General features: G+C 32.7%; 3 protein-coding genes across 9 annotated transcripts; 1 reads left to right on the plus strand and 2 right to left on the minus strand.

Annotated features, from left to right (window-relative positions):
- Window positions 1-2,860: 2,860 nt before the first annotated feature.
- Window positions 2,861-4,198, plus strand: LOC137831781 (uncharacterized). Its single transcript, XM_068639593.2, has one exon. It carries the CDS (start codon window positions 2,927-2,929, stop codon window positions 4,019-4,021), a length of 1,095 nt encoding a protein of 364 aa, XP_068495694.1. The 5' UTR covers window positions 2,861-2,926; the 3' UTR covers window positions 4,022-4,198.
- A 2,687-nt stretch (window positions 4,199-6,885) lies between these two features.
- Window positions 6,886-13,379, minus strand: LOC137831307 (uncharacterized). Of its 4 annotated transcripts, none has more exons than XM_068638936.2 (13): window positions 13,322-13,379; window positions 12,641-13,143; window positions 11,580-11,782; window positions 11,303-11,500; window positions 11,096-11,167; window positions 10,418-10,513; window positions 9,691-9,770; window positions 9,442-9,520; window positions 8,867-9,077; window positions 8,563-8,759; window positions 8,252-8,372; window positions 7,822-7,911; window positions 6,886-7,716 (listed from the first exon to the last, which is right to left on the minus strand). In XM_068638936.2, the coding sequence occupies exons 2-13, from the start codon at window positions 13,137-13,139 to the stop codon at window positions 6,983-6,985; spliced, it is 2,580 nt and encodes an 859-aa protein (XP_068495037.1). In that variant the 5' UTR covers window positions 13,140-13,143; window positions 13,322-13,379; the 3' UTR covers window positions 6,886-6,982. The 4 variants fall into 4 exon arrangements, with proteins under 4 accessions (XP_068495037.1, XP_068495047.1, XP_090153972.1 ...); XM_068638946.1 differs by lacking the exon at window positions 13,322-13,379 and adding an exon at window positions 13,236-13,319; XM_090297846.1 differs by lacking the exons at window positions 12,641-13,143; window positions 13,322-13,379 and adding an exon at window positions 12,355-12,458.
- Window positions 13,380-17,368: 3,989 nt separating this feature from the next.
- Window positions 17,369-24,732, minus strand: LOC137818530 (proline-tRNA ligase (DUF1680)). 4 transcript variants are annotated; one of them, XM_068622023.1, is made up of 14 exons: window positions 24,243-24,732; window positions 23,879-23,941; window positions 23,294-23,796; window positions 22,046-22,248; window positions 21,769-21,966; window positions 21,499-21,570; window positions 20,859-20,954; window positions 20,415-20,494; window positions 20,170-20,248; window positions 19,750-19,960; window positions 19,448-19,644; window positions 18,747-18,846; window positions 18,468-18,557; window positions 17,369-18,373 (listed from the first exon to the last, which is right to left on the minus strand). In XM_068622023.1, exons 3-14 carry the CDS (start codon window positions 23,790-23,792, stop codon window positions 17,646-17,648), a joined length of 2,553 nt encoding a protein of 850 aa, XP_068478124.1. In that variant the 5' UTR covers window positions 23,793-23,796; window positions 23,879-23,941; window positions 24,243-24,732; the 3' UTR covers window positions 17,369-17,645. The 4 variants fall into 4 exon arrangements, with proteins under 4 accessions (XP_068478124.1, XP_068478141.1, XP_068478115.1 ...); XM_068622040.1 differs by lacking the exon at window positions 23,879-23,941; XM_068622014.1 differs by lacking the exon at window positions 24,243-24,732 and having other exon boundaries at window positions 23,879-24,118.
- Between the last annotated feature and the right edge of the window lie 789 nt (window positions 24,733-25,521).

Genomic DNA, 25,521 nt, shown 5'->3' on the forward strand with positions numbered 1-25,521 from the left:
AGTGGTTGTAGCATTAAGAAATTGAGATCTGATGGTGGAGGTGAATACACTTCCCTTGAATTTGCCAAATTCTGTGAGAATGAGGGCATAATTCATGAGATTGTAGCTCCATACACACCACAACATAATGGCATTGTTGAGAGGAAGAATAGGAGCATAATGAATATGGCTAGAAGTATGCTCAATGGAAAAGGAATGCCAAAGAGGTTCTGGGCAGAAGCTGCTGCTACTGCAGTGTACATTCTGAATAGAAGTCCTACAAAGAAGCTGCAAGGTGTGACACCTTATGAAGCATGGACTGGTGAGAAGCCAAGTGTTGGTCACTTTAGGGTGTTTGGCTCACTGTGCTATAGACATGTACCAGAACAATTGAGAAAAAAGTTGGATGATAGAAGTCAAACAATGGTGTTCGTTGGTTATCACTCAACTGGTGCTTACAAATTGTATTCACCAACAGATCACAAGATGGTCAAGAGTAGGGATGTACAATTTGATGAGGCAAGAGGCTGGTGCTGGAATGAAAATTCAACACAGAGAGAAATTGTACCACCTACAGTTAGAGCCACTCTTGATGACTGTGATGCTGAAGAGAATCCTATCAGGGTTGGTACTGAAACTGGACCTGAACAACCAGTGGTCAGAAGATCAACTAGAACAAGGGTACCTTCAGTAAGATTGACAGAGTATGATGTGTTTCCTGATCAAGCAATAGGCCAAGAGGGTGAATTACTTGAGGAAAACATGTTAGCTGAATCAGAACCAATAAATCTCGAATCAGCAATGAGAGATTCAAATTGGCTAGATGCTATGAAAGAGGAATTGGCAGCTATTGAGAAGAATAAGACTTGGGTACTTGTGTCACAAACTGAGAAGAAGGCAATTGATGTAAAGTGGGTTTACAAGCTGAAGCTGAGGCCAAATGGTGAGATTGCAAAGTATAAGGCAAGGTTGGTAGCAAAGGGGTTTCTGTAGAGGGCAGGTATTGACTTTAATGAGGTATATGCACCAGTAGCTAGACTAGAAACTGTCAGGATTTTGGTAGCAATAACAACACAGTATGGATGGAATTTGCATCAACTGGATGTAAAATCTGCATTTTTGAATGGTCCATTAGAAGAGGAAGTCTATGTGAAGCAGCCACCAGGTTTTGAAGTTAAGGGTCAAGAGAGCAAAGTGTATAGGCTCAAGAAGGCACTGTATGGGCTGAAACAAGCTCCAAGAGCTTGGAATAAGAGGATTGATAGTTTTCTGATAAAGGCAGGATGCACTAAGTGTGTTTCAGAACATGGAGTATATGTGAAGGGCTCTAGTAAGTCTGATCATATAATCCTATGTCTTTATGTGGATGATCTACTGATCACAGGTGCAAATGAGCAAGAAAATATGAAGTTCAAGTCTGATGAAGGAATTTGAGATGAGTGATCTAGGAAATTTGTCATATTTTCTAGGGATGGAATTTAAATTCACTGACAGAGGGGTCTTTCTTCATCAAAAGAAGTATGCTGAAGACATTTTGAAGAGGTTCAAAATGGCAAACTGCAATCCAGCTATTACACCCATGGAGACTGGTTTGAAACTGAGCAGAGAATCACCAGGGGAGCTTGTAGATGCTACACTGTACAAACAGATCATTGGTTCACTGAGATACTTGTGCAACACTAGACCTGATATCAGTCATAGTGTTGGGTTATTGAGCAGATTCATGGAACAGCCAAGGTCATGCCACTTGCTTGCAGTCAAGAGAATTTTGAGGTTTATAAAAGGAACTACCGATCATGGCGAGGTGATGTGGATGATAAGAAGAGTACTGCTGGGTATTTGTTCATGATTGGGAAGGCATTGATATGCTGGAGCTCAAAGAAACAGGATGTGGTAGCTTTGTCATCGTGTGAGGCAGAGTATGTAGCTGCATCATATGCTGCTTGTCAAGCTATGTGGATCAAAATGCTATTGGAAGAAATGAGGATTTGTGACAGTACCAAGGTGAAGCTGCTGATTGATAACAAGTCTGCAATTGATCTTGCAAAACACCCTGTTAGTCATGGCAGGAGCAAGCACATTGAGAGGAGGTATCATTTTCTTAGAGAACAAGTGAATGAAGACAAGCTTGATGTGGAGCATTGTAGAACCGAGGTTCAGTTGGCTGACATACTGACCAAACCTCTTAAGAGAGTGAGGTTTGAGGAATTGAAGGAGCTTATGGGAATGGAAAGCTTGGATAACTTGTACTAGGAGGTGTGTTGTTGTAGTGCAAGTTATCTGATGGTTGTGCTACTAAAGCATAGTTTTAGTAGCCTTGTAACTAACACCATGCTGTTGTGGCATTAACAGTAAGAAGTTGTTAGAGTTAGTTAGATTAGTTTTGCTTAGAGGTTGTAAACAGAACTAAATATCAGTGTGAGAGATTGATTTTTCTAGAGATTAAATAGCTGTTGTAATCCTCTGTTTCTAAACTAATAAAATTCACGTTAGTTTTCAATCACAAAAGAAAGTCTTGTTCCAACATCAGAAGTGATAACTAATTTGAGGTAGAAATACTGCAGAAAAATTTAAAAAAGGTTGAATTATATATCCAAATTTATATTTTTTAATTTTTTAATATGATAATTAGAAGAAAAAAAAACAAAAAAACAAATTAGGTTGACTATGACATAGGATCATTCAATTATTGAATTTCACAATGAAAAAAAAATTAAGTTGACTAAGGCATAGAGTGCAGGTGCAGGAGCAGGATTTCCCTATTCAATTATTAAATTGTGGTGCTGAGCATTGTGGCAGCAACTTTTTTAACAAGTTAATACATAATTATTGTGTAGTGAAAATCGCGAGATTCAGTATAAATAGTGATATCAGTGAGGTCCATGACTCTCATGCATGCACATCGCCCATCTCTAGATTCTCTCTTTCTCTCCTTTCTAAAACCACAATGGCCGTACTCTGGTTCACGCCGTTAACGCTGCTGTTACTTCTCTCACTTTCTTCTGCCGTTCACTCGTGTCCGCCGTCAGACCTGGCGGTGCTGCTGGACTTCAAATCCGCTCTCCATGAATCTCACGACGGAATATTCAAATCCTGGACCGGCGCCGACTGTTGTAACAACTGGCGCGGCATCTCCTGCGACCGCAACTCTCGCCGCGTCGCCGAAATCAGCCTCCGCGCCGGTCCTGTTTACACCACGTTCGAGAAGCCATACCGTCCCGAATATATTTCCGGATACATCTCGCCGCAGATTTGCAAGCTCACTTACCTCTCCAGCCTCATCATCACCGACTGGCAGGGAATCTCCGGCGAGATCCCGCCTTGCATCTCCACCCTCTCCTTCCTCCGCATCATCGACCTCACCGGAAACCGCATATCTGGAACTCTCCCCGCCGACATCGGGAAGCTTCTGCATCTGACTCTGTTAAGCGGCGCCGATAACCTCATCGCCGGCGAAATCCCGGTGACGTTAACGAGATTGACCAGTTTGATGCATCTAGACCTTCGTAACAACAAGATCTCCGGGCCCATCCCACTGAACGTGGGCCAGCTTCAGATGCTGAGTCGGGCCCTTTTAAGTGGAAACCAAATTAGTGGGCCTATCCCGGCCTCAATCTGTCACATATACCGTCTCGTGGATCTTGATCTGTCAAATAACCATTTATCTGGGCCCATCCCTGAAGATTTGGGCCGGATGGCGGTTCTGTCGACGTTGAAGTTGGATTCTAACAGGCTTTCTGGAAGCATACCAGCGAGCCTGTTGGGCTCGGGTATTAGCGAGTTGAACTTGAGCCACAACATGTTAGAGGGTACTATACCAGACGCGTTTGGCGGTTCATGCTATTTCACGTTACTGGACTTATCGTATAATAACCTGAAAGGTCCAATACCCAAATCCATGTCTTCTGCTTCGTACATCGGATACGTGGACTTTAGCCACAACCACCTCTGCGGCCCGATTCCAAGTGCTTACGGCAACACCGACGCCTCCTCATTTGCCTACAACGATTGCCTCTGTGGAAAGCCACTCAAAGCTTGCTAATTATTGCTCTGTCAATTTCCCACACTGATTCATCCCATTCACACTTTTCTAATCATCAATCTCGTATGAATTCTTAACCATCTCACTTTATTTCGTTTTGTAAAATAAAGTAGAAGGCTATGTTTAAAATCTCCATGAATTTGAATTGAACCAATGCTATGGTTTTTTGATTGAAAATGTGGATGATGTGATTTGGGGAATTGAACGTATTTTGTTATGCTGTGTGGTGACCAACATCTTGCATCATAACTACGATTGTAAGAGTAAAGTATATTGTATTGTAGTTTATTAGAAAATGAGTGAAGTAGAGTCATTAATTGTGAAGAATGGAATGCAGTTGAGTTTAAATGCATGTTGCCAAAAATTAATTTGGAGAAGGGACGGTATACAGACACTACACGTGAATTAGCACTCACAACATGAATCACTGAATTTAGCTGTTTAGCACTCACATATTACATTTATATTCTAAATAGATTGATGTTATTTCTTATCAACCATAGTTAAAATTTTCATAACAACTTTGGGAAGATTGCTTTTCAATTGATTACTTATATTGTGATGAATATTTTGTTGTTATTATTGTAAACTAATCTTATTTCTAGTTATTAGCAGTTAAATTTTTTCAACTATCTTAGAGAAACAACTTTTGATACATGTGAATTAAGTTTTTTTATTAGTTATTTTTTTCTGCAAATTTCCTCATCAGAAACTAATGTTATTCTTTATTAATTTTTTTCTAACGTCTTAATTTTCAGCTAACATTAACTAAAATTGTTTTTGTCAAGAGAATTTTTCAATTGACATACATAAAAAAGTTAGTAAGATAAATTTCAGTTAACAATTAAAAATAACGACCAATCATTGTCACCTTAAATAGTTATTATTCATATTAACTAAAAACAATTTCAGTTAACACTAATTAAAAGATCACTTTGTTAACATATTTTAACAAAAAAAGATTAACTATAATATATTAAAAAAATTATCAATATTGATACTCTTGAATTGTTAACAATTGTTTAATATTAACTATTTATATTTTTTAAATAGTAATTAAAACATTGCAATTAAAATTTAATAAATTTGAATTACATTAACAAAAGTAAAAAATAAGATAAATTCAAATTTAATGTATTTAATTTTCTTATAAAATGTAAACATATCCAAACCGAACTTAAAGAATTTGGCTAACTTACCTAATCATTATACAAACAAACCTATTCCGAGTAATGAGATACTTATGTTATCTAGAACGAACAGAAAGAGGGTAAATTTCCTATCTAACACCATTTACATTTTTATTTCTCCATCTAACACTCTTTTGTTTTTATTTTCCTATCTAACACCCTTTTGTTTTTCTTTTCCTATCTAGCACCCTTTTGTTTTTATTTTCTTATCTAACACTCTTTTACTTTTTATTTTCCTATCTAACACCATTTCAAAAATAAATAAATAAATAATATTTTTTTTATAATTTTAATTTTGAATGCATTAAAAAAAAATATTTTTAATGTTTAAAATAGTTAGGAATATAATTAATGAATAAAGAAATGAGTTTCTACAAAATAAAAATATTTTTTTCTTAAGAAGGAAGAAAATAAAAAATTAAACTCTCAACAACATAAAAGTTGAATCTATAAACATAAATTAATATTTTTTTTATTATTATTGATGTAATCATATTAATTTCAAGTAAAAAATACAGAACATAATTATAGAAAAATCAAGTTGAATAAGGACTGATATAGACATAAGAGAACAACATGATCTAACAAAAAAAATTTCATATTGTAAAACACCAGATACACATAAAGAACTTGTCCCAACATTACTGGATTGTGCACTTCTCGTCATTAATTATGTTTCATTTTGCACAAACTATTTAATGTACTATTGAAGAAAATATTAAATGAATGATCATCTTTCATTTATTTTCCTTTTTATGATCAACATATACTTATTTAGTATCGTCTTATACCTCTTATATTTATCTTATTTGGATTTTTTATTATATCTTTTATCTTTATCTTATTTTGTTTTACCTTTATTTTATTTCTTTTAGGATTTTAGTTATTATTATTTTTTTCTGTCATTCTTTATTTATTTCTGTTTTTTGTTTTTATTTTATTGTTGCTGTTTTTATTTTCTAGACTTATTTATTTTTGCATTTTTCTTCTTCTCATTTTTAAGCATTAAGTGTGACATTTGTATTATTTTTTTTAGGATTTTGCATGGTAGACACTTCAATATTATTTGTGTGTCTACTATTAATTAATACTAATTGACTTTGATTTTTTTTATAATTATGTCATGTATTTTTTACAGGAAATTAACATGATTACATCATCAATAATAATAAATATAAATACTAATTTATGTTTATAGATTCATCTTTTATGTTGTTGTAGGATTTAATTTTTTATTTTCTTCATTCTTAAAAAAATATTTTTAAACTAAACATTTTAAATTTATTAATTTTTTATTTTTATTTTGTAAAAACTCATTTATTTATTCATTAATTATATTTCTAACTATTTTAAACATTAAAAATATTTATTTTTTAATGCATTCAAAATTAAAATTATCAAAAAGATAATAATTTATTATTTATTTATTTATTTTTGAAATAGTGTTAGATAGAGAAATAAAAAATAAAAGGGTGCTAGATAAGAAAATAAAAACAAAAGAGTGCTAGATAGAGAAATAAAAACAAAAAAGTGCTAGATAGAGAAATAAAAGTGTAAATGGTGTAGATAGGGAATTTAGCCACAAAAAGGTTATGATCTAATTGCATCTGACTTCCTATTTACTACTTTCAGTCTTAATTTAATTAATAAGAAAGCACAAAACACTGGAAGATATTCATCAACTATTTTCATTTTATAATAATGATTGCTTGAAACTTTATGCACAAATTCATATAGCAGTGTTTATTTTAAAGGAAATGCAGAAATTGTATCAACCTTTAAGGTTGAAGTAAACTGTATAATGTTCATCTCTGAATGAGAATAAGGGCTCCAAAAGAAAGTTTCTGTTTAAGCCTTTAGCCACAAAACTCAAAGCATTGTATTGGCTCAATCCTTTTTGAGAAATAAAGCTTGTTGCTTGGTTAAACGTAGCATCAGAATCAGATTTGCAACTGAGTTTGACTCCTGCACTAGAGCTCAAACCACTATACACATAGCAGCCCTTGTCACTCTGTGATTCTAAAGATATGGTTTCATTTCTTCCATCCAATCCTGGTACCACAAGAAAAACAGAAGATGGCTTGCCATCTGAAGAATCTACAATGAGAAGAGGTTTATCTGCTCCTTGGTGAATCACATTCATTCCAGGAAGATCAAATGGTTCTAACATTACTGATCTATCATTAGCATCTGCCAATGTTGAAAACTTTGAGGAAGATTCTTTTGGGACAAGCCTAAAAGTTGCCTGAAGAGCCAAGTCTGTTCCAGATTCAGGAAACTTTTGCATTCCAAGTGATTGGTTTGAATTTACTAAAACAAAAGTTGAATTTTCAAAGAATTGGGAAAAAGAAACTAGTTGACTATTGTAACTTTCTGGAATAGGAGTTATCCATTCGGAAGTATTAGCCCCAGATTTAAGGTCCCAATCACCACCGAGGGTATGACCGGCAAGAAGATAAGGACCATAAAGAATTGCGTGAATAGATGCATATTCAGGCCTGTCATCTGGATTCAGTTCATAAACACTATCAGTGATATAACAACTTTTTTGTTAGAAATATATGCTCTGACAGAAAAAATATCAGTATCCAGATTATCCTGTGAAGCTACCTTTTATGGCCTCTGTTCTTGTGGTAAGGGGCAACTGAAGGGTCAGGTTGTCACTAGCACTCCACTGTCTTGTGATTGACAAATAATTTCCTAGAGGCCACAAAATAGAACATTCGTAATGTTTCATTTGTTAATTTTTTCTGTTCAAATATTCACAAATATATACAGTTTACTAGTGGATGTATTTGGTGCAAAAGAACTTATTTCTTTTTGAGAAATACACTTTCCAGCACATTCTATGTTATTAGTCAAAATTAATTAGATAACCAAAAATTTGACAGTTCTCACTTGTTTAAGTGTGTTGGTAGCACTCATTATTTTTATTTGGTGGTCCAACATTTTAGCAACTTGCGTGCATGTGTGTAAAATCAGATAAGCAATAGAATCTCTGCTTTTGGATAATAAAAAGGAAGTAAAGAGAGATTCACACCTGGAGCTGGAAGAGACAAAGTTTCACCATTTAATATCCCCTTGGCACCATCTAGACTAGTCCAAGTAGGCAGTCGAAAGTTCAATGCACTCCAAGTATTCTCATCATCACTAAGTACTTTCTGCATCAAACAAAGAGTTATGAAAAGGATTTAACACATTGAAAAATAAAATCATTAGTGCAGAAGGCTTTACGACAGAAACAGTGTGAATCTTGCCCAGATTATGAAGACTCTTACTCTAAAAGGTATCTAAGGTGAATATTAAGCTGAGTGAAAGATGCCACAACCCATAAAACAATATCACAGTTACCTCAAATGGAGAAAACGTAAATGTCACTCGTAAGTAAGGATCCCATGAAGCAGCTGGAACAACTGTCTGATTGAGCAAAAGTTTTCCAGATTTCCAATTAAATGAGCTTGATATGTACTGAATGACGTAAAGTGTAGGATTTTTCCCTTCTTCTTCGAAATATATAGAATCCCCCAACTTTGAGAATGATTCAATTCCTAACAAACAAAAAGGGTGAATTTAGAACAAATGAGTATAAGAGTATGGTGAAGTTGAAAAAAAAATATGAAGCAGTCTGGAAAGTATATTAACAGCAAATGCACACCCGTTCCATAGCAGCACCAGAAAGTGTCAAATGGTGTTCCCCAACCGTGGAATGTTATAGCCTTGGAAACGCCAAGACCTAGTGGAAGCATATAAATCATCACTCCAGGATCTGTTCCTCTTTGAATGCTGAGCACTCCATTGATTAATGCACGCTCATAATAGTCTGCATAAGAGACTTCTTTGGTCCATCTAAACAGGTGGCGTGAAACCTGAAATTGTTAACTTGTACTAAGACAACGGAAACAACACAGACATATAGAGTAAAAACATAGATAATGAACATGTTCTGACGAGTTCCCATGTGAAAATAAGTTCTCTGTTTGGACAATTTAAATAAGGAGAATCCAGTATCAAATTTAAAGTTACACCTTGGTAATATACGATCTATTTAATAAAATTTAAATTGCGAAAGTGAAACTCCAAATTGATTGGAGAATAGCAGCTAGAGTACCTATGTATGGTACAATATGTAAGTTTTGTTCTTTACATAACTACGAAAACTTTCATAGATACGTTTTTAACATCTCAAGCATTTCATAACGAGGTAATAAAATGATGAACAAATGGCTGTACCTTTAACATATTATAAGTCGTGCACGATTCTTCATTCTCTGTTGTTTTTAAGGTATCTGCTATTCTCTTAGGATCTCTCCTATGAAAAAAATAGAAAAAAGGAGTTAAGCAAAACATATGGAGTTGATTATGAGCTACTGCAAGAACTAAACACTTCTGCTTGACGCCCTAGCAGCAAATAATTATTAAATGAAAGATTTCAAATGCATACGAAAAAACAGAAACTAAAAAAAGGCAACATCTTAATACCAGAATTCGCCGACAGATGTCCCTCCAGTTGCATAGCTGTGAGAAGAGTTTATGGTTTCCATAAAGAATGTCCCAATATCCTAATAACAATAAATGAGAACAAATCTCAGAAAGTTGAAAGGCATGAAAAATGTTAGGTTATATTGGGCTAACTGATTACTTCCTACACAGCTACACAAAACATACCCAATAACATGGAACAAACATACAAATAATATGAATAGACCTTTAAGTTGAACTTCGAACGACAGATACACAGCAGATATACAAAAGTTTGCAATGAAGCAATATAGGAAAAAATAATGCATACCAAAAGTAAAAGTTAAAAGGACACAGACATTATAAATAGAGAAGAGATGTAAAATTTGAAACATGGACCATATAGTTACTATAACTAAATTAAAATGAGAGGGAGGATAATACCAATTTATGTATTTTGTTTCTATCATTCAGAGTGCAACTTTACTTCTCAAACTGTGAAAGACTGAATTCCCATGGAAATAAATGGAGTTGTTTGAATAACTATTTTCTTGAAGTTATATTACCGAGTGAATAGATTAATTGTGCAAGGCATTACATATTGAAAGGCCAAAAACTAAAAAGATAATATAACACCAAGCAATAGAAAAAAAAAGTACAATTCCATTCAAACTCAATGTAACTGAAGCAATTTTAAGGGAAACAATTACATATATCAGTAATCTACAATGTAAGTAAAGCAATTGACCTTAGAAAGTGGATCGCCTGTGATTTCATATCGCCTTTGTGATCCAACAACAATTGGGATATGCGTATTAGCATGCATGTCAGCTATGTCATTAGCCTACATGAGAAATGAGAATTTTGAAATTAAATCATGGGTTTTAAGTTCAAATTAGATACAGTTTTTAGACCAGAATAAAAAAGTTTAAGTTCAACTTCAACATATCTAATTGTTTCATTTGAAAGCCGGCATAACATTATAAATAATATACAAGCGAAATACACTCTTTTTGTGGTGTAGAAAAAGAGGAAAATGGATTTCTCTTTACATGATCTGTTTTTTAGGGAAGATGGATTAGACCAACTTAACTTAACCCTGAGACTATTTTAGGATTTGAACTCATGACCTCCAAGTCACAGGGCAACAACCATATCATTCACTAAGGCTTTACTAAAAAAAATTAAAATTGAAAGAAGGCAACAATTAAATTTTACATGAAAATTGTCTGGTGTAGATTGTATGATTTTTATAGATGTACTTAGACATCTGAAAGCTGGCAACAGTTATAACAGTCATACAACTGATTTACAATCAATTTGAATGACAACCTCAACCTCTACAAACTTACAGACACAACTATATAATACTATGAGTACTAAAAAAGCAATCGTGTTGTGTCATATAGAACACAGTTACCATTACCTGCACTGCAAGCAACCCTAAAAAGCACGGCTTGTCAAAAAGTTGAGCCAAAAGCATATGCTTAGAATCTTCCTGCATAGAAAAACATGACAACTTTACTTCCAAATTGATATTTGCAGGTACCTTGCGCTATAATAATGAAATTACACAAACAAATAACAAAGGCAACAATAGAGCCAAAGAAATTACACAAACCAATAAACTTACTGTTATGCTGTATAATCTGTAAAGGACATCATTCATTCCTCCAGTTTCCTGGTTCAGTGATTGATAGTGTCTATTTATAGTGTACTTTGTTATTACATTCTGCACTCTGTTGTAGAAGTAGTCAACCATCCATGTTACCACATTTAGAGCATGAGAGTTTCCAGCAAATGTATATTGATCCAAGAGACCAGCCAGAATCTGTCAAAGTTGAATAGTTGAAATCCCACAACATAAGTTCGAAAGTACTTTCACTATCAAAATCGACTTTTGAGAGTACCTTGTGAATGGTATAATATGGAGCCCAAACTCCTTTAATAGCTTCAACTCTATCAAAAAACTCAGATGGAAATGCAGATAGATATCCCGTTCCTATTTTCTCCTGACAGGCAGACAGACCAGCAACAAGAGATGTCATTTTCTGTTTCAGGTTATCGTTCTGTGTGCTGGCCCACATTAGAGCTGATGCGCTCAAGTAATGCCCTACACAACGTAGAAAACAATCATAAATTAACTAGGAAAAATAAATTGCAGAGGTTAAAAGTTCCAGGCAGGGTTAGTGTGCTTGGCAGATGCAAGATCACCAAAATACCAGGGAGAACCAAACTTGCATTAGAGTATCAACATATTAGTGTGTGAGGGATATTTCAGAAGTTTTGAACTTACGACCAAACCCAAACCCGCTTCAGTCCAATGAATCCTTAATAGAAAACCTTATATATACAAATATATCTTGATGATTCTCATGATGCACAAATAAATTTTTATTATCAATTTTTATAATTTATAATTATATAATATATAAATCCATATTCCGTGTAGTGTCCTATATTCCTGAAGATTATACTTATCAAAGTATCCGTAACCGTCGTACCATATCCGTATCCTACCTAGAATATAACTTGCATGGTAGTTTAGTTCCAAGAATAAAAATTCCAAGTAAAATGAAGTAGAAAAACCTTTACAAGGAAAAGATACTTGTTCATATTTGTCGTTTTGAATCTTGGAATGAAAAAACAAATCACAAAGCTATTACTTGGATGGCCTTTTAGTACCTTCCTCCCTATTCCCCAGCAACTAAAAATTCATTAGAATGTAAGAGCTGAGTATAAACACAGCATTAAACTGTACACAAGATAGACATGCACAAAAACAACTTGATTTGATCCCCCACCACTTCCTATAAGCAAACGTCACGTTAACAAAATGACTAAAATTACAAAATTAAAATAATCACATAAAGTTCGTGAAATGACGATTGGTGATACAGATAAACCAAAAGTGAAATTAGCAAAAAAACAAAGAAAGTGACATCTAAAATGATGGATGAAATAAACTAACCAACAAAATGACCCCGAAGCTCACATCCTGGTTCTTCCCACCCTCCATAAGGAGCAGCAGGAGTAGGTAAACCAGCTGTCTTCCTGAAGCTCCAAATCAACCTGTCCACATCAAACATCAACAGATACTCCAAGTTTGTTTGCTGTGCTATGCCATGGATGGAATACTCATGCAACCTCACATCCTCAAGAGGCACGTCTTTTAGAAAACCTTCAGGTGACTGGAACACACCCATGTTCTTGATTTTCTTATACATAACCGCCCAATCATGTTGCTGTCGTTCTGACAAGAACTTCCTCGGCAGCAAATCAGCCCACGCAGATTCATCCGTTGGCGTCAAATGGAAGTGAGACATCATCTCTTCCTTCCACGTTTCATTCTTGGATGACAATAGCTCATACATTAAGGTATGAGATTGCGTTGGAATGTTTGTGCATTCTTTAGCAACAGCACAGCCACACAACACCAGCACCACAAACACAGACACAAAACCCTTCATCTTCCTGAAAAATTCAAAGTCAAACCAACAAAATTAAAGACCCTTAAACCAAGCAATGCAGCTACAAAGATAATCATCAATGATAAAAACATTAACCTCAGTTCAAGTTCAACTAAAAGTGTTCAACCAACTATAATCACTAAGTTTCACAAATTGAATCTAAAACAAACAAAAAAATATACCTTGGAATTTGATTTTTGAAATGAGGTAAAATAGCTATGATAGCATAGGCACGTAGGAGGGATATATATAGGATTGGAAAATAATGGATCTGATAGATTTAAAAATAAATATATATTAAATGTTGTAATGTGATTATATAAAAAATTAGAGTTATCTAATATCATTATCCATATAAGTTATAGAAAACAACAGAAATGCACTTCTTTACCAACACAATTCTTCTGTTAAAAACAAACTCTTTTTTATTTACGAAATTTAACTATTTTTATTTAATTTAATTTTTTAAAATATTTTAGCTTTAATTAATGTTTGTAAGTTGTAGATGAGAACATGTTAATATTAATTTAGATGTAATATCCTAAATCCTAAAGTAAAATATAATTTAATTTTAGTCATGTATACTTTAATGATATTTTTCTTTAAATGTTGTACTTTTAATTAATACGTAATCTTTAGTTATACCATTATAATATGTATTGTATATTTTGAGACATTAATAACATCTTTTTAAAATAATATTAGAAATTAATAAAAGTTGATGTAACGTTTCTTAAAGATAATCTTTCCAGATGAAAAATTGATACTCACTTCTTCATTTTTGAAAAAGCGAAACACAAATTAACTAACCGTATAACTAAAGATGATGCTCCTATTTATTTCATTCATTTGCTCTTTTTTACTTCTTAAAATGCTTCTTCCCAATACAAAAATAAAACCTCATTCCTCATAATAACAATATTTATTATTATTATTATTATTATAAAAAACATAATATATAGGTTGATTTTTTTTCTTTTGATAACATAAATTGATTTTAGAAAAAAGTTTGAGAAAGTTGTAATAATGATCTGAATCATATAGAAAAATCTGAGATATTAGTGTATAGCGAGATTATGGGGGTTGTTAAATAATACTGAAATGGATTATATTTACTATAAAAAAAATTATAATTAATAGATAATACTTAATTATATATTAAAACAGATAATTCGCCAGGTTCTTTACTCAAATAGTTTAGAAAACTATCTAATTTATATTATTCTTTAAAAAAATTATGAAAATTAATTAAAAATATTTTTTATTTAGAAGACTCTTAATTTTTTTCCTTATCTCAATATAGAAAATAAATAATTGACACTGATATAAAAAGGAAGTAATAGATACTAATTTATTTTCAAACATTTTTTTTTAAACATGGTATAAATATTAAACAGAATAATTGAAAATAAAATTTTGAAATTCTTTTTAATAAAGTAAAACTAATTTAAATATATTCATAATAAAAATTAACTCCGTATTTCCTATTATTTAAATAATTAAATATGAAAAATAAATATGTGCACTTTAATAGCTTATTATTAAAAATAAAATAATAAGTTACTACTAAAAGAATTTTAGGAACTATGATTTGTATGCTAAGGATAATGCGATATCATTTAAATTAATAAATATTATTGAATATTTAATTAAGCATTAATTAAAATTTGAAATCATATAAAAAAATTAAGTTAGAAGGTGAATTCATTTATTAAAGTTAATTATTTCGAAGAAATGGATATAGAACTCATTGAATTGACCATTTAAAAAACACTTATTTATGATAAGAGTGAATAGTTTTTGAAAGAAAGTGTTACAAAAATAGTCACTGATATATTTATTAATTAACACATAACCATAAAGTTTTTGTTGGCATACAAAAAGTGTGTAATGGAGATATATGTTATTTAAAAATTATACAATTTTGAGAAGAAATTAACAAGTAATTAATGATTTTTCATTACCTTTATTAATTTTTATTAAATATAAAATAGTTAAGCTACTTTAATTTATTTTATTTTAATACTATTAAGATATAGTCTCTGTCATATCAAATACAAGAAAAAAAGAATTGACACTAATTATGGAAATGAAGTAACAGATAGTAAATTATTTTCAAACAAATTAACTAACATTCTTCAAAAGTGAAATGTTTTAGATATTGAAAATAAAATTTCAATTCAATGAATAAAATTTTAAAAATATATTTAGTAAAGTAAAATTACTTAAAATATATTTATTATGATAAGTTTTCATAGAAAAACATTAGAAAAACAACTCCGTATTCCCTATTTGTTAAATCATTAAATCTAAAAATAAATATTTGTATTTTAATAAATGTCAATTACCAATTAAAAGTATGTTTGCAATAATTTAATGGAAGTTGTATTATTAATATTTGGCTTAAGAAACCAATTGTAGCTGGTAAGTATAACGTTATCTCATTAATTAATAAATACTATTGTATAATTAATTATGCATTAATTCAAAATTTTAAAATATATATTTTTTAATTTTAGAATTTATTCTACTGAATATTTATTTATTTTTGTGTAAGCACTCTATTATTTTGTTTTTGTTATTAATGAAATTATGTGATCATTATTTTTAATATAATTATTTCAAAAAAAAATTCTTTTTAATTTTATTAGTCAGTCAATTCGCTTATTTCTTCCTTAAGAACAAGTTAATTATTAAATTATTATTTTTTTCTTAATGAACATGTTCCCTTCCTTTGTTGCAAAAAATATTTTTTATTAAATATAAATAAGTTTTTAAAATGCCTTAACTTTAATATGTAATATACACACATACATATCACATTTGAAGATTTATAAAATTTAATGAATAAAAATATTTACTTAATCAGTTTAATTTAATCTTATTCCTTATAAATATTAATGACTTATTTGCATCACAATTTCATAGTCGGCGTGATCCAAAAGACAAAAAAATCTACCATGATATTTTAGAAATTAAAAATAGACTCTTTACATAACCTAATTATCTAAATCCTAATTATCACGTAAACTAAATATCTTTTATATTATCATTTATTAAAATGATGTAATAGTAAAATATTATTCTGCAAATGAAAATAAACAACTTACTCTTTCTATATTTATTTTTAAGAATAAATACATTATTTTTAATTATTCATTTTCCTAAGATTCTATAATTTTAACTAATATCCAACATTTGATTACATTATTATCATATGTATTTTTTTCCGACACGTATTTTTTTACGACACTACTAATAAGAAAATTTCAGGACAAATATCAATAATAGATAAAATTTAGACAGTTTCTTCCTACCTCCCTACATTTTTCTTCTTGCACCCTACAATATTTTGCAAAGATCAAATTGTTCTTATTATTTTTTAAAAACCCTAAAACCCTAAAATGCACTTGAACTGAGCATTATGGATTATGGAATTTGGAAAAATTTTGGATTGACACTTTTGGTAAAATTTTGGATCCACCAATCCGTAATTCAAAATATGCATTTCACATTCAAAAATTCAACATTAAAAAAAAGCATTCCGGATCCACTAATCCGTAATAGAAATATGCATTCCGGATTCAGAAATCTGTAATTAAAAAAAAAAACATTCCGGATCCATGAATCCGTAATAGAATTAGGCTTATGGATTCAACAATCCAGAAATCAATAATTTATACAAAATTGCTTTCGGAACACCCCCTCGTCCGAAAAAAAAATATTCAGTTCTGGATTGATGAATGCGTAACACACTTCCAGATCCCTATTTCCGGTAACCACGGTGTGCTTTTTCAAATAAAAGATTAAGGCCAGTTTCGGGATTTAGAAAATTGTGGAGGTGCAGGAAGAAAAATGTAGGGGTGCAGGAAGAAGAAGCCTAAAATTTAATGGAATTAACTTGCCTCCTAATTTTGTGAATTAAGGTTTCTTTTTCTTATAAATTCAAAAATTTCACTTCCCAATTTTTTCAGACAACATTAGTTTTATTTTCTCATTTATATTCTTATATTTCAACTAATTTTTATTAAAATCATGAAAAATTGAATATTTTTGTCAGTATATGGAAAAACAACTTAAAACAGAAACCGAGAAACTAATTTATTTTCTTATATATATATATATATATATATTACTGTCATTCATATAATTATGCAAATAAAAAATATATATTTTTACTGTCAAATCACATTATTAATGATATGGCATTATTCTTAAGTATGTGTTGATTAATTCAAAAGTTAACTCTCTGCATATAAATAAATAGGTTTACAAAGAACCATGCCAACTAAATTTTGATACAGTGTAAACAGCTACACTGAGTAGTGAGACATATCATCACTTCTCTTAACCCTTGCTTCTTTTCATTTAGATAAATGAATACACAGAAAGGTCAAGTCACAAGAAGATGTTCATCCTTTATTCTTTCTACATTTGTTTATCGATTTCTTGATCTCTTATAGATGAAGCACATTATACTGTTTATTTTCAAGGGGGAAAATTGTATCAATCTTGAATATTGAAATATACTGTATAGAACTCATCTCTGAATGAGAATAATGGCTGCAAAAGAAAATACTTGTTTGCTCCTTTAGCCACAAAACTGATAGGATTGTATTGGTTCAATCCTTCCCTAGCAACAAAGCTTGTTGCTTGCTTAAAAGAAGAATCAGAATCAGATTTGCAACTGAGTTTGACTCCAGCACTAGAGCTCAAAGCACCATACACATAGCAGCCCTTGTCACTCTGTGATTCTAAAGATATGGTTTCATTTCTTCCATCCAATCCTGGAACCATAAGAAAAACAGAAGATGGCTTGCCATCTGAAGAATCTACAATGAGAAGAGGTTTGTCTTCTCCTTGGTGAATCACATTCATTCCAGGAAGATCAAATGGTTCTAACATCACTGATCTACCATAAGCATCTGCCAATGTTGAAAACTTTGAGGAAGATTCTTTTAGGACAAGCCTGAAGGTTGCCCTTAGAGCCAAATCAGTGCCAGATTCAGGCAACTTTTGCATTGCAAGTGATTGGTTTGAATTTGCCAACACAAAAGTTGATTTTTCAAAGTCTTGGAAAAATGAAACTAGTTGGCTATTGTAACTGGCAGGAATAGGAGTGATCCAGTCTGCATTTTTAGCTTCAATGTCCCAATCACCCCCACTCGTATGACCGGCAAGAAGATAAGGACCATAAAGAATTGCTTTAACAGATGCATATTGAGGCCTGTCATCTAGATTTGGTTTAAAAACACTATCAGCAATTTTACCAAATTTTTTATTAGAAATTCTAGTATTCAACTCTCATGGATTATCTCGTCAAGCTACCTTTTATGGCCTCTGTTCTTACAGTAAGTGGCAGCTGAAGGGTGAGCTTGTCACTAGCACTCCATTCTCTTGTGATTGACAAAAAAGACCCTGGAGTGGAGGTCCACAAAATAAAACATTAGAACATTACTTCAATGTTTCAAGTGTTCATTTTTTCTGTTAAAAAAAGTACACATACTATAATTTGCTGCAAAAGAGCTTATTTATTATTCGGTGGTTAATCGTTCTAGCTACCAATGAGTAAACAAGATAAATGGAGGAAGTTAGAGACATTCACACCTGGAGTTGGCAGCGATAATGATTCATCATTTAATATCCCCTTGGGACCATCTAGACTTGTCCAACTTGGTAGTCGAAAGTTCAGTGTAGACGAAGTACTCTGCAGAAGTTAAAAGATTTGAAAACTGAGGTTGTAGCAGAAAAATGCAGAGGATCTTACTTTGCATATCTTGTTGGTTTGTTCTCAAATATGGTTTTAAAATTTGTATTGTAAGTACCCTTCCATCATACTTTAGCTGATTCCTTTAGCAAAAAATTTAAAATAAGTCTAAGTGACTAAAGAGTCATAAGGTAGTTTAGACATTCAATATTGTGATTGTTTTTGGTTCTGCTTCAAATAGGCCTTCTCCACCCAGTTCTGTTTGGTGGCTGGGGGACTAATCCAAGGTTCGATTCACCACTAGAAGCCAACATACATGACATGATGTTCCCTGTGCCCAAAAGCACAGTATCTAAGGCATTGATTGACACCTCCCACCTTAGAGGTTCTACATTACATACTTGGATGCCCCTACCTTCACATATTTGATGGAGAAAAATTTCTACCCTTTTTACTGACTGAAGCAGATCAAGACGGTTTTTGGCACAAAGGCACTAGACTGGATCAGTTACAATGAACATATTGTCCTCTAAAAGGTATCAAAGATGAATATTTAGCTAAAGGACATGCCACACATCCCATAAAACAATGTCACATTTACCTCAACTGGAGAAAACGTAAATGTCACTCGAAGGTAAGGATCCCATGAAGAAGCTGGAACAACTTTCTGATTGAGCAAAATTTTGCCAGATTCCCAATTAAACGAGCTTGATATGTACTGAATGATGTAAAGTGAAGGATCTTTCCCTTGCTCTTCAAAATAGATAGAATCCCCCAGCTTTGAGAATGATTCAATTCCTAATAAACAGAAAAGGAAATTGAGTAAGAGTAAGGTGGAGTTGGCAAAGAATATGGTGCAATGTGAAGCAGTTTTGAAAGTATATAAACAAAACAATCGTATACCTGTTCCGTAGCAGCACCAGAAAGAGTCAAGCGGTGTTCCCCAACTATGTCCAGTTTTAGCCTTGGAAACCCCAAAACCTAGTGGAAGCATGTAAATCATCACCCCAGGATCTGTTCCTCTTTGAATGCTAAGCACTCCATTGGTCAAGGCACGCTCATAATAGTCTGCATAAGAGACTTCTCTGGTCCATTTAAAGAGGTGGCGTGAAACCTGAAACCATTTTATTTTGCGCGCAATGCAAACACTCTCAAACACACATAAAGACATGAATCAAAAACATGTAATGATGAATTACCATGTGATAATAAGTTTTCTCTCTTCTGACAGTTAAAATGACTATGAAAAAATTTCATATACTCGTTTTTAGCTTCCCAAGTATTACGTGACGAGCTGATAAAATTATGAATGATTGGTTGTACCTTCAACATATTATAAGTCGTGCATGACTCTTCATTCTCTGTCGTTCCTAAGTTGTCTGCTATTCTCTTTGGATTACTCCTATGTAAAAGTTGAAGAAAAAGAGTTCAGAAAGAAATCAAGAATTTGTTATCAACTAATTAAGAACGTAACACTTTCACTTGATGCCCTTGTAACAAACAGTTCTTCAACAGATAATTTCAAATGCATATGAAAAAACTAAACTAAAAAGGCAAAATCTTAATACCAAAACTCGCTGACTGATGTCCCTCCAGTTGCATAGCTGTGAGAAGAGTTTACGAGGTCCATAAAGAATGTCCCAATTTCCTAACACCAATAAACGAACAGATTTCACAAAGTTGAAAGGCATGACAAATGTTATGTAATAACGGGCTTAAATATTGCTTCCAATTTAACTATACAAAACATTACCCAATACAGGGGACCAAACAAAGAAATTCTGTAATGTGACAGATATGCTTATGCAATACAGCAATATAGGAAAATTTCCAAAATGAAGACCAAAAGTAAAAACTAAAAGAACACTGACATTACAAATAGAAATGTAAAATTTGAAGTACGAACCAAATAGTTACTGAACTAAAAAAGTGAAATGGAAGCCAATAATAATTTGTGTATTTTGTTTATGTAATTCAGAGTGCAAGTATACCATGTGAGTGAAGCAAATCACCTTATAAAGTGGATCGCCTGTGACTTCATATCGCATTTGAGATCCAACAACAATTGGGATATGTGTATTAGCATGAAAATCAGCTATGTCACTAGCCTACATGGGAAACGAGAGTTTCAAAATTAAATCTTGGGCCATGAATCAAAACTAAATACCATTTCTAGACTAGAATAAAAAGTCCCAAGTTCAACATTCAAATGTCTCATTGTTTCATTCAGAGATCAGCACAACATTATATATAACATTCAAGCAGAATAAACCATTTTTATGCATAAAAGTGGAAAATTGACTGTGTATTTTCTTCTTTACAATATCTGTTTTCATAAAAAAATGAACTTGAAATAGAAAGGTAGACGCAGCCTCCCACAAGATGAGAAGCAGTTTTTAGGATTTTAACTCCAAGCACAAGGCAGCAACCATACCATTTCACTAAGGTTTTCCCGTATAAATATTGAAAAAGAGCCACCCTTAAATTTTATATGGAAACTTTTACACATGTAGGTACTCATCTAAAAGTTAACATTACTTAGAAATTGCAATACAACTGATTTTAAAAAAAAATTGAAATTCTGTCACAACTGTATAAGAGTATGCAGACTAAATAGCAATTTTGTCAAAAAGAAAACTGTTAGATCGTTACCTGCACTGCAAGCAACCCTAAAAAGCAGGGCTTGTCAAAAAGGTGAGCCAACAATAGATGTTTAGAATCCCCCTGCATAGAAGAGTATGACAAATTTACTTCCAAATTGAAGTTTACAGGTACCTTGTGCTACAGTCAGGAAAACCATTATAATTTATAATTAAACTTTGTTAAAGCTTATGCTTATGTATAAGAAGTATACAATTCAAGAACATCTTACTAACGAATCAACAATAGGGTTAAAGAAATTATACAAACCAGTTAACTTACTGTTATGCTATATAATTTGTAAAGGACATCATTCATTCCTCCAGTTTCCTCGTTCAGTGATTCATAGTGTCTATTTATAGTGTACTTTGTTATTACACTGTGCACTCTGTCGTAGAAGTAATCAACCATCCACTTTACCATTTTTAGAGCTTGAGGGTTTCCAGCAAATATATGTTGATCCAAGAGGCCAGCCAAAATCTGTCAAAGATGAATAGTTGCAAACCCATAACATAAGGTCAAAAGAACTTTCACAATAAAAATGCACTTCTGATTATACCTTGTGAATGGTATAATAGGGAGCCCAAACTTGTTGAACAGATTCAAATCGATCAAACAACTCAGATGGAAATGCAGATAGATATCCAGTCCCTATCTTCTCCTGACAAGTAGACAGGCCAGCAACAAGATATTGCATTTTCTGCTTCAGGCTCTCATCCTGTGTGCTGGCCCACATTAGAGCTGATGCGCTCAAGTAATGCCCTTCACAGTGCCAAAACAAAATCATGAATTAACTTTGAAAAGTGAATTGCAGAGACTCAAAGTTGTAGGCAGGGGTAGAGGTAGTGTGCTTTGTAAGATACAAGACCACCAGAGTCCAGAGAGAAACAAACGTGCATTTGTGTGTCAACATATCAGTTTGTGAGGATATTTCAGAAGTTAGGAACAAACCTCAATCCTAGTACATAAATACAGCCAGTAATTGAAGTCCATGGAGTCCAAGGGATCCTTTAGAATAAGCATTACATATAGAAAGACAACCTTTACAAACTCGAAAACATTTGTTGCTGTTTGTAGATAGCAAAACATTACCTAAGAAATATTGTCTAAATTTGACTCCAATTTTTATTCAACTAATAGTTCAATCTTCTTTCAGCTCTGGGCAAAAAAGTGGAAAAAGCATTGCCAGAAAAAGAGCCTTCAACTGTTATGCCCTTTTGAATCTTTGAAAGTAACCAACCAACTACAAAGTTATTAAGCTTTGATTGCATTTAATAAGACCTTTCCCCCTTAGCAATTGGATTCGGTAAAGTTGATTTTTCCTGCATTTACACTGTCAATGCATTGTAACTGTTGATAAAGATCAAATTACTCAAATTTTAAGTTGCCAACATAAAACATGAGTCGTCAGATCTTCATCTAATGGTTCTGAGTTGTTGAATGATTGAATATGTGGAAAAAATTAATACAGGGAATCCGGATCCACTCCTTATAGGAATTCTTTATTAGCATGTGGAGGTGAGTACAAAGGGTGATGATCCAGAAACACCCCATTTTCTACTCAACAGCCATCCAACACCAATAAAATAACATTTTTCATTTTAAAATATCAAATGATTTAGGATGAATGAACTAGAAAAGTAAAAATATTATTTTTTTATAATGTGTTAGAAGGGTGTAGGAAAATTGAAAGGTATACATGTAAAATTTTGCCATAAACAAATAGCAGAAAACTGGAACAGAAGTTAGACATGGCAAAAGGAAAAGAAAAGAAAATAGTGGCAGTTAACTTCTGGAATAAACTAACCAACAAAATGACCCCGAAGCTCAACTCCTGGACCTTCCCACCCTCCATAAGGAGTCCCAGGTGTGGATAGACCAGCTGTCTTCCTAAAGCTCCAAATCAATCTGTCCATATCTAACATCAACAGATACTCCAAGTTTGTCTTCTGTGCTCTACCATGGATTGAATCCTCATGCAACCTCACCTGCCCAAGAGGCACTTCTTTCAGAAATCCTTCAGGTGACTTGGACACACCCGTGTTCTTGATTTGCCTGTACATCATCCCCCAATCATGTTGGTTCTGTTCTGTCAAGAACTTCCTCGGAAGCAAATCAGCCCAAGCAGTTTCATCCGTTGGAGTCAAATGGTAGTGAGACATCACCTCCTCCCTCCATGTTGCATTCTTTGATGTCAATAGCTCATACCTGAATGTATGAGATTGTGTAGGAATGTTTGTGCACTCTTTAGCAACAGCATAACCACACAACGTAAGGGCCACAAACACAAACAAAAAAGCCTTCATCCTCCTGAGAGATTCAAAGTGAGACCAACAAAAATTAAACAACAGTAAACCCAAGCAAAGTGGGAACCAAAAGCATCGAACATTACCAGCAGACTAGCTCAATTCAACAAGAGACAGTAATTAATAAGTCTTGGAAGTTGGAACACAACCTGAAGTTAATAAGTAGTACGTTTTAGAAGTTGAAGAACAAAAACAAATGAAAAGGTAGTGATATACTTCAGACTTCCTAACAGAATAGAGTGTGGAACATAAATAGAGACAGAGAGTTAGAGAAGAGGACAAAGAAGGGAAATAATTAAGGAAAATGATTTGACAACCTTTAGAATGGTATGATGTGATGAATTTAAAAGTAATATATAATAAGGAGTAAATTTGTAATTAAAATATGAAAAGTATTACAAAATAATATTAAAAGTTGTATAGAAAGATTGAGTTGTAATATCTCATTACCCAATAGTTAAGCCAGCATAGACATGTGAAGGAGACTATATACATATAGGCACTAGAAAACAAAGCAGGTTAGAGTAAAGTGCAGGTGCAGCCAACAAAGTGACGCTGAAACTCATCTCGTGAAAGGCAAGGTTTGAGTTGGAAATAGAGAAAGCAATCTAAATTCATAAGGTGGTACACAACACTATCCGGAATTCAAGAAGGGAAGAGTGAAGAGAGAGAGAGAGAGAGATTAGGATGAATGAGCTTTGGTAGTAGTATAGAAGATGTTGTCTTGACTATATAGGGACAAAGAGAGAGATAGAGGGCACCCCACAAAACACATATAAACAATGAAAAAGTCACGGATGAACAATGGACATCGAAGTTATACAAATGGGAGAGAAAGTATGGGAACGAATGTTTATGTGCTGAAAAGGGTGGAGGTGGAGTTGGTTGACAAGTCACGACTTGGGGGTGTGTGTGTGTGCAGTGTAGTTATCCTTTTTATAGTTTTAGCATCAGTGTTATTAGTATATTTGTATTAGTAAACAGTTTTGGTTTTTTGAGTTTGCACATGTTTGTGTCCCGTGACCAAGATGCATAAAAGGTAGGCCCTGTAACAAAGCCATGAATTTTCTTTTCTCCATTTATAGTATGGCCCTTGAGCCAACCTATTATCTTTGGTAAACAGTCACACCAACCATCCAGCCAGCAATATTCATAGTCACATGCTCATCAAATAGATCTCATAAAATGCTCCTCGCCATGTTTTGGACAACTTTTAATACAATTTAACACTTGTAATGAGCCAGAAGAGTAACACCAATAATAAAAATATCATTATAATCTTTAAATTTGATTAAGGATATTTAGGTCCTACGATAATTAATGTAATGAGCAATTAAAAAAAATCTTCAAATATTGGGACAATTTTTTTACAAAATTATCTTGTAAATAAAGACTGGTAGAATGTCTCAATTTATATATATTTTTTCTAATATTGGTAAAGTGTCTCAATTTATATATACTTTTTCTAGTATTTATGGGTGTGAAGTTAAAATATGTCTAGACGAGAACTGATGTTTGTACTTCTAAAAATGAACAAACGTATTTTGTATGTGTCTCAAACATGATCGATATATAAACGTTTATGATATTCGATTAAAGGATAAATCATACAATCAGTATGTGAATGTTTATGAAATTCGGTCTAAGAATGATCCTTTTGTTCGAGTATGAGTACCTTAGATAATTACACGAAAAATAATTTTTAATATGATATTTAAGACTTTACATA

The sequence above is a fragment of the Phaseolus vulgaris genome, chromosome 11 (assembly GCF_051622355.1).
Source record: "Phaseolus vulgaris cultivar YP4 chromosome 11, ASM5162235v1, whole genome shotgun sequence".
Taxonomy (NCBI): Eukaryota; Viridiplantae; Streptophyta; class Magnoliopsida; order Fabales; family Fabaceae; genus Phaseolus; species Phaseolus vulgaris.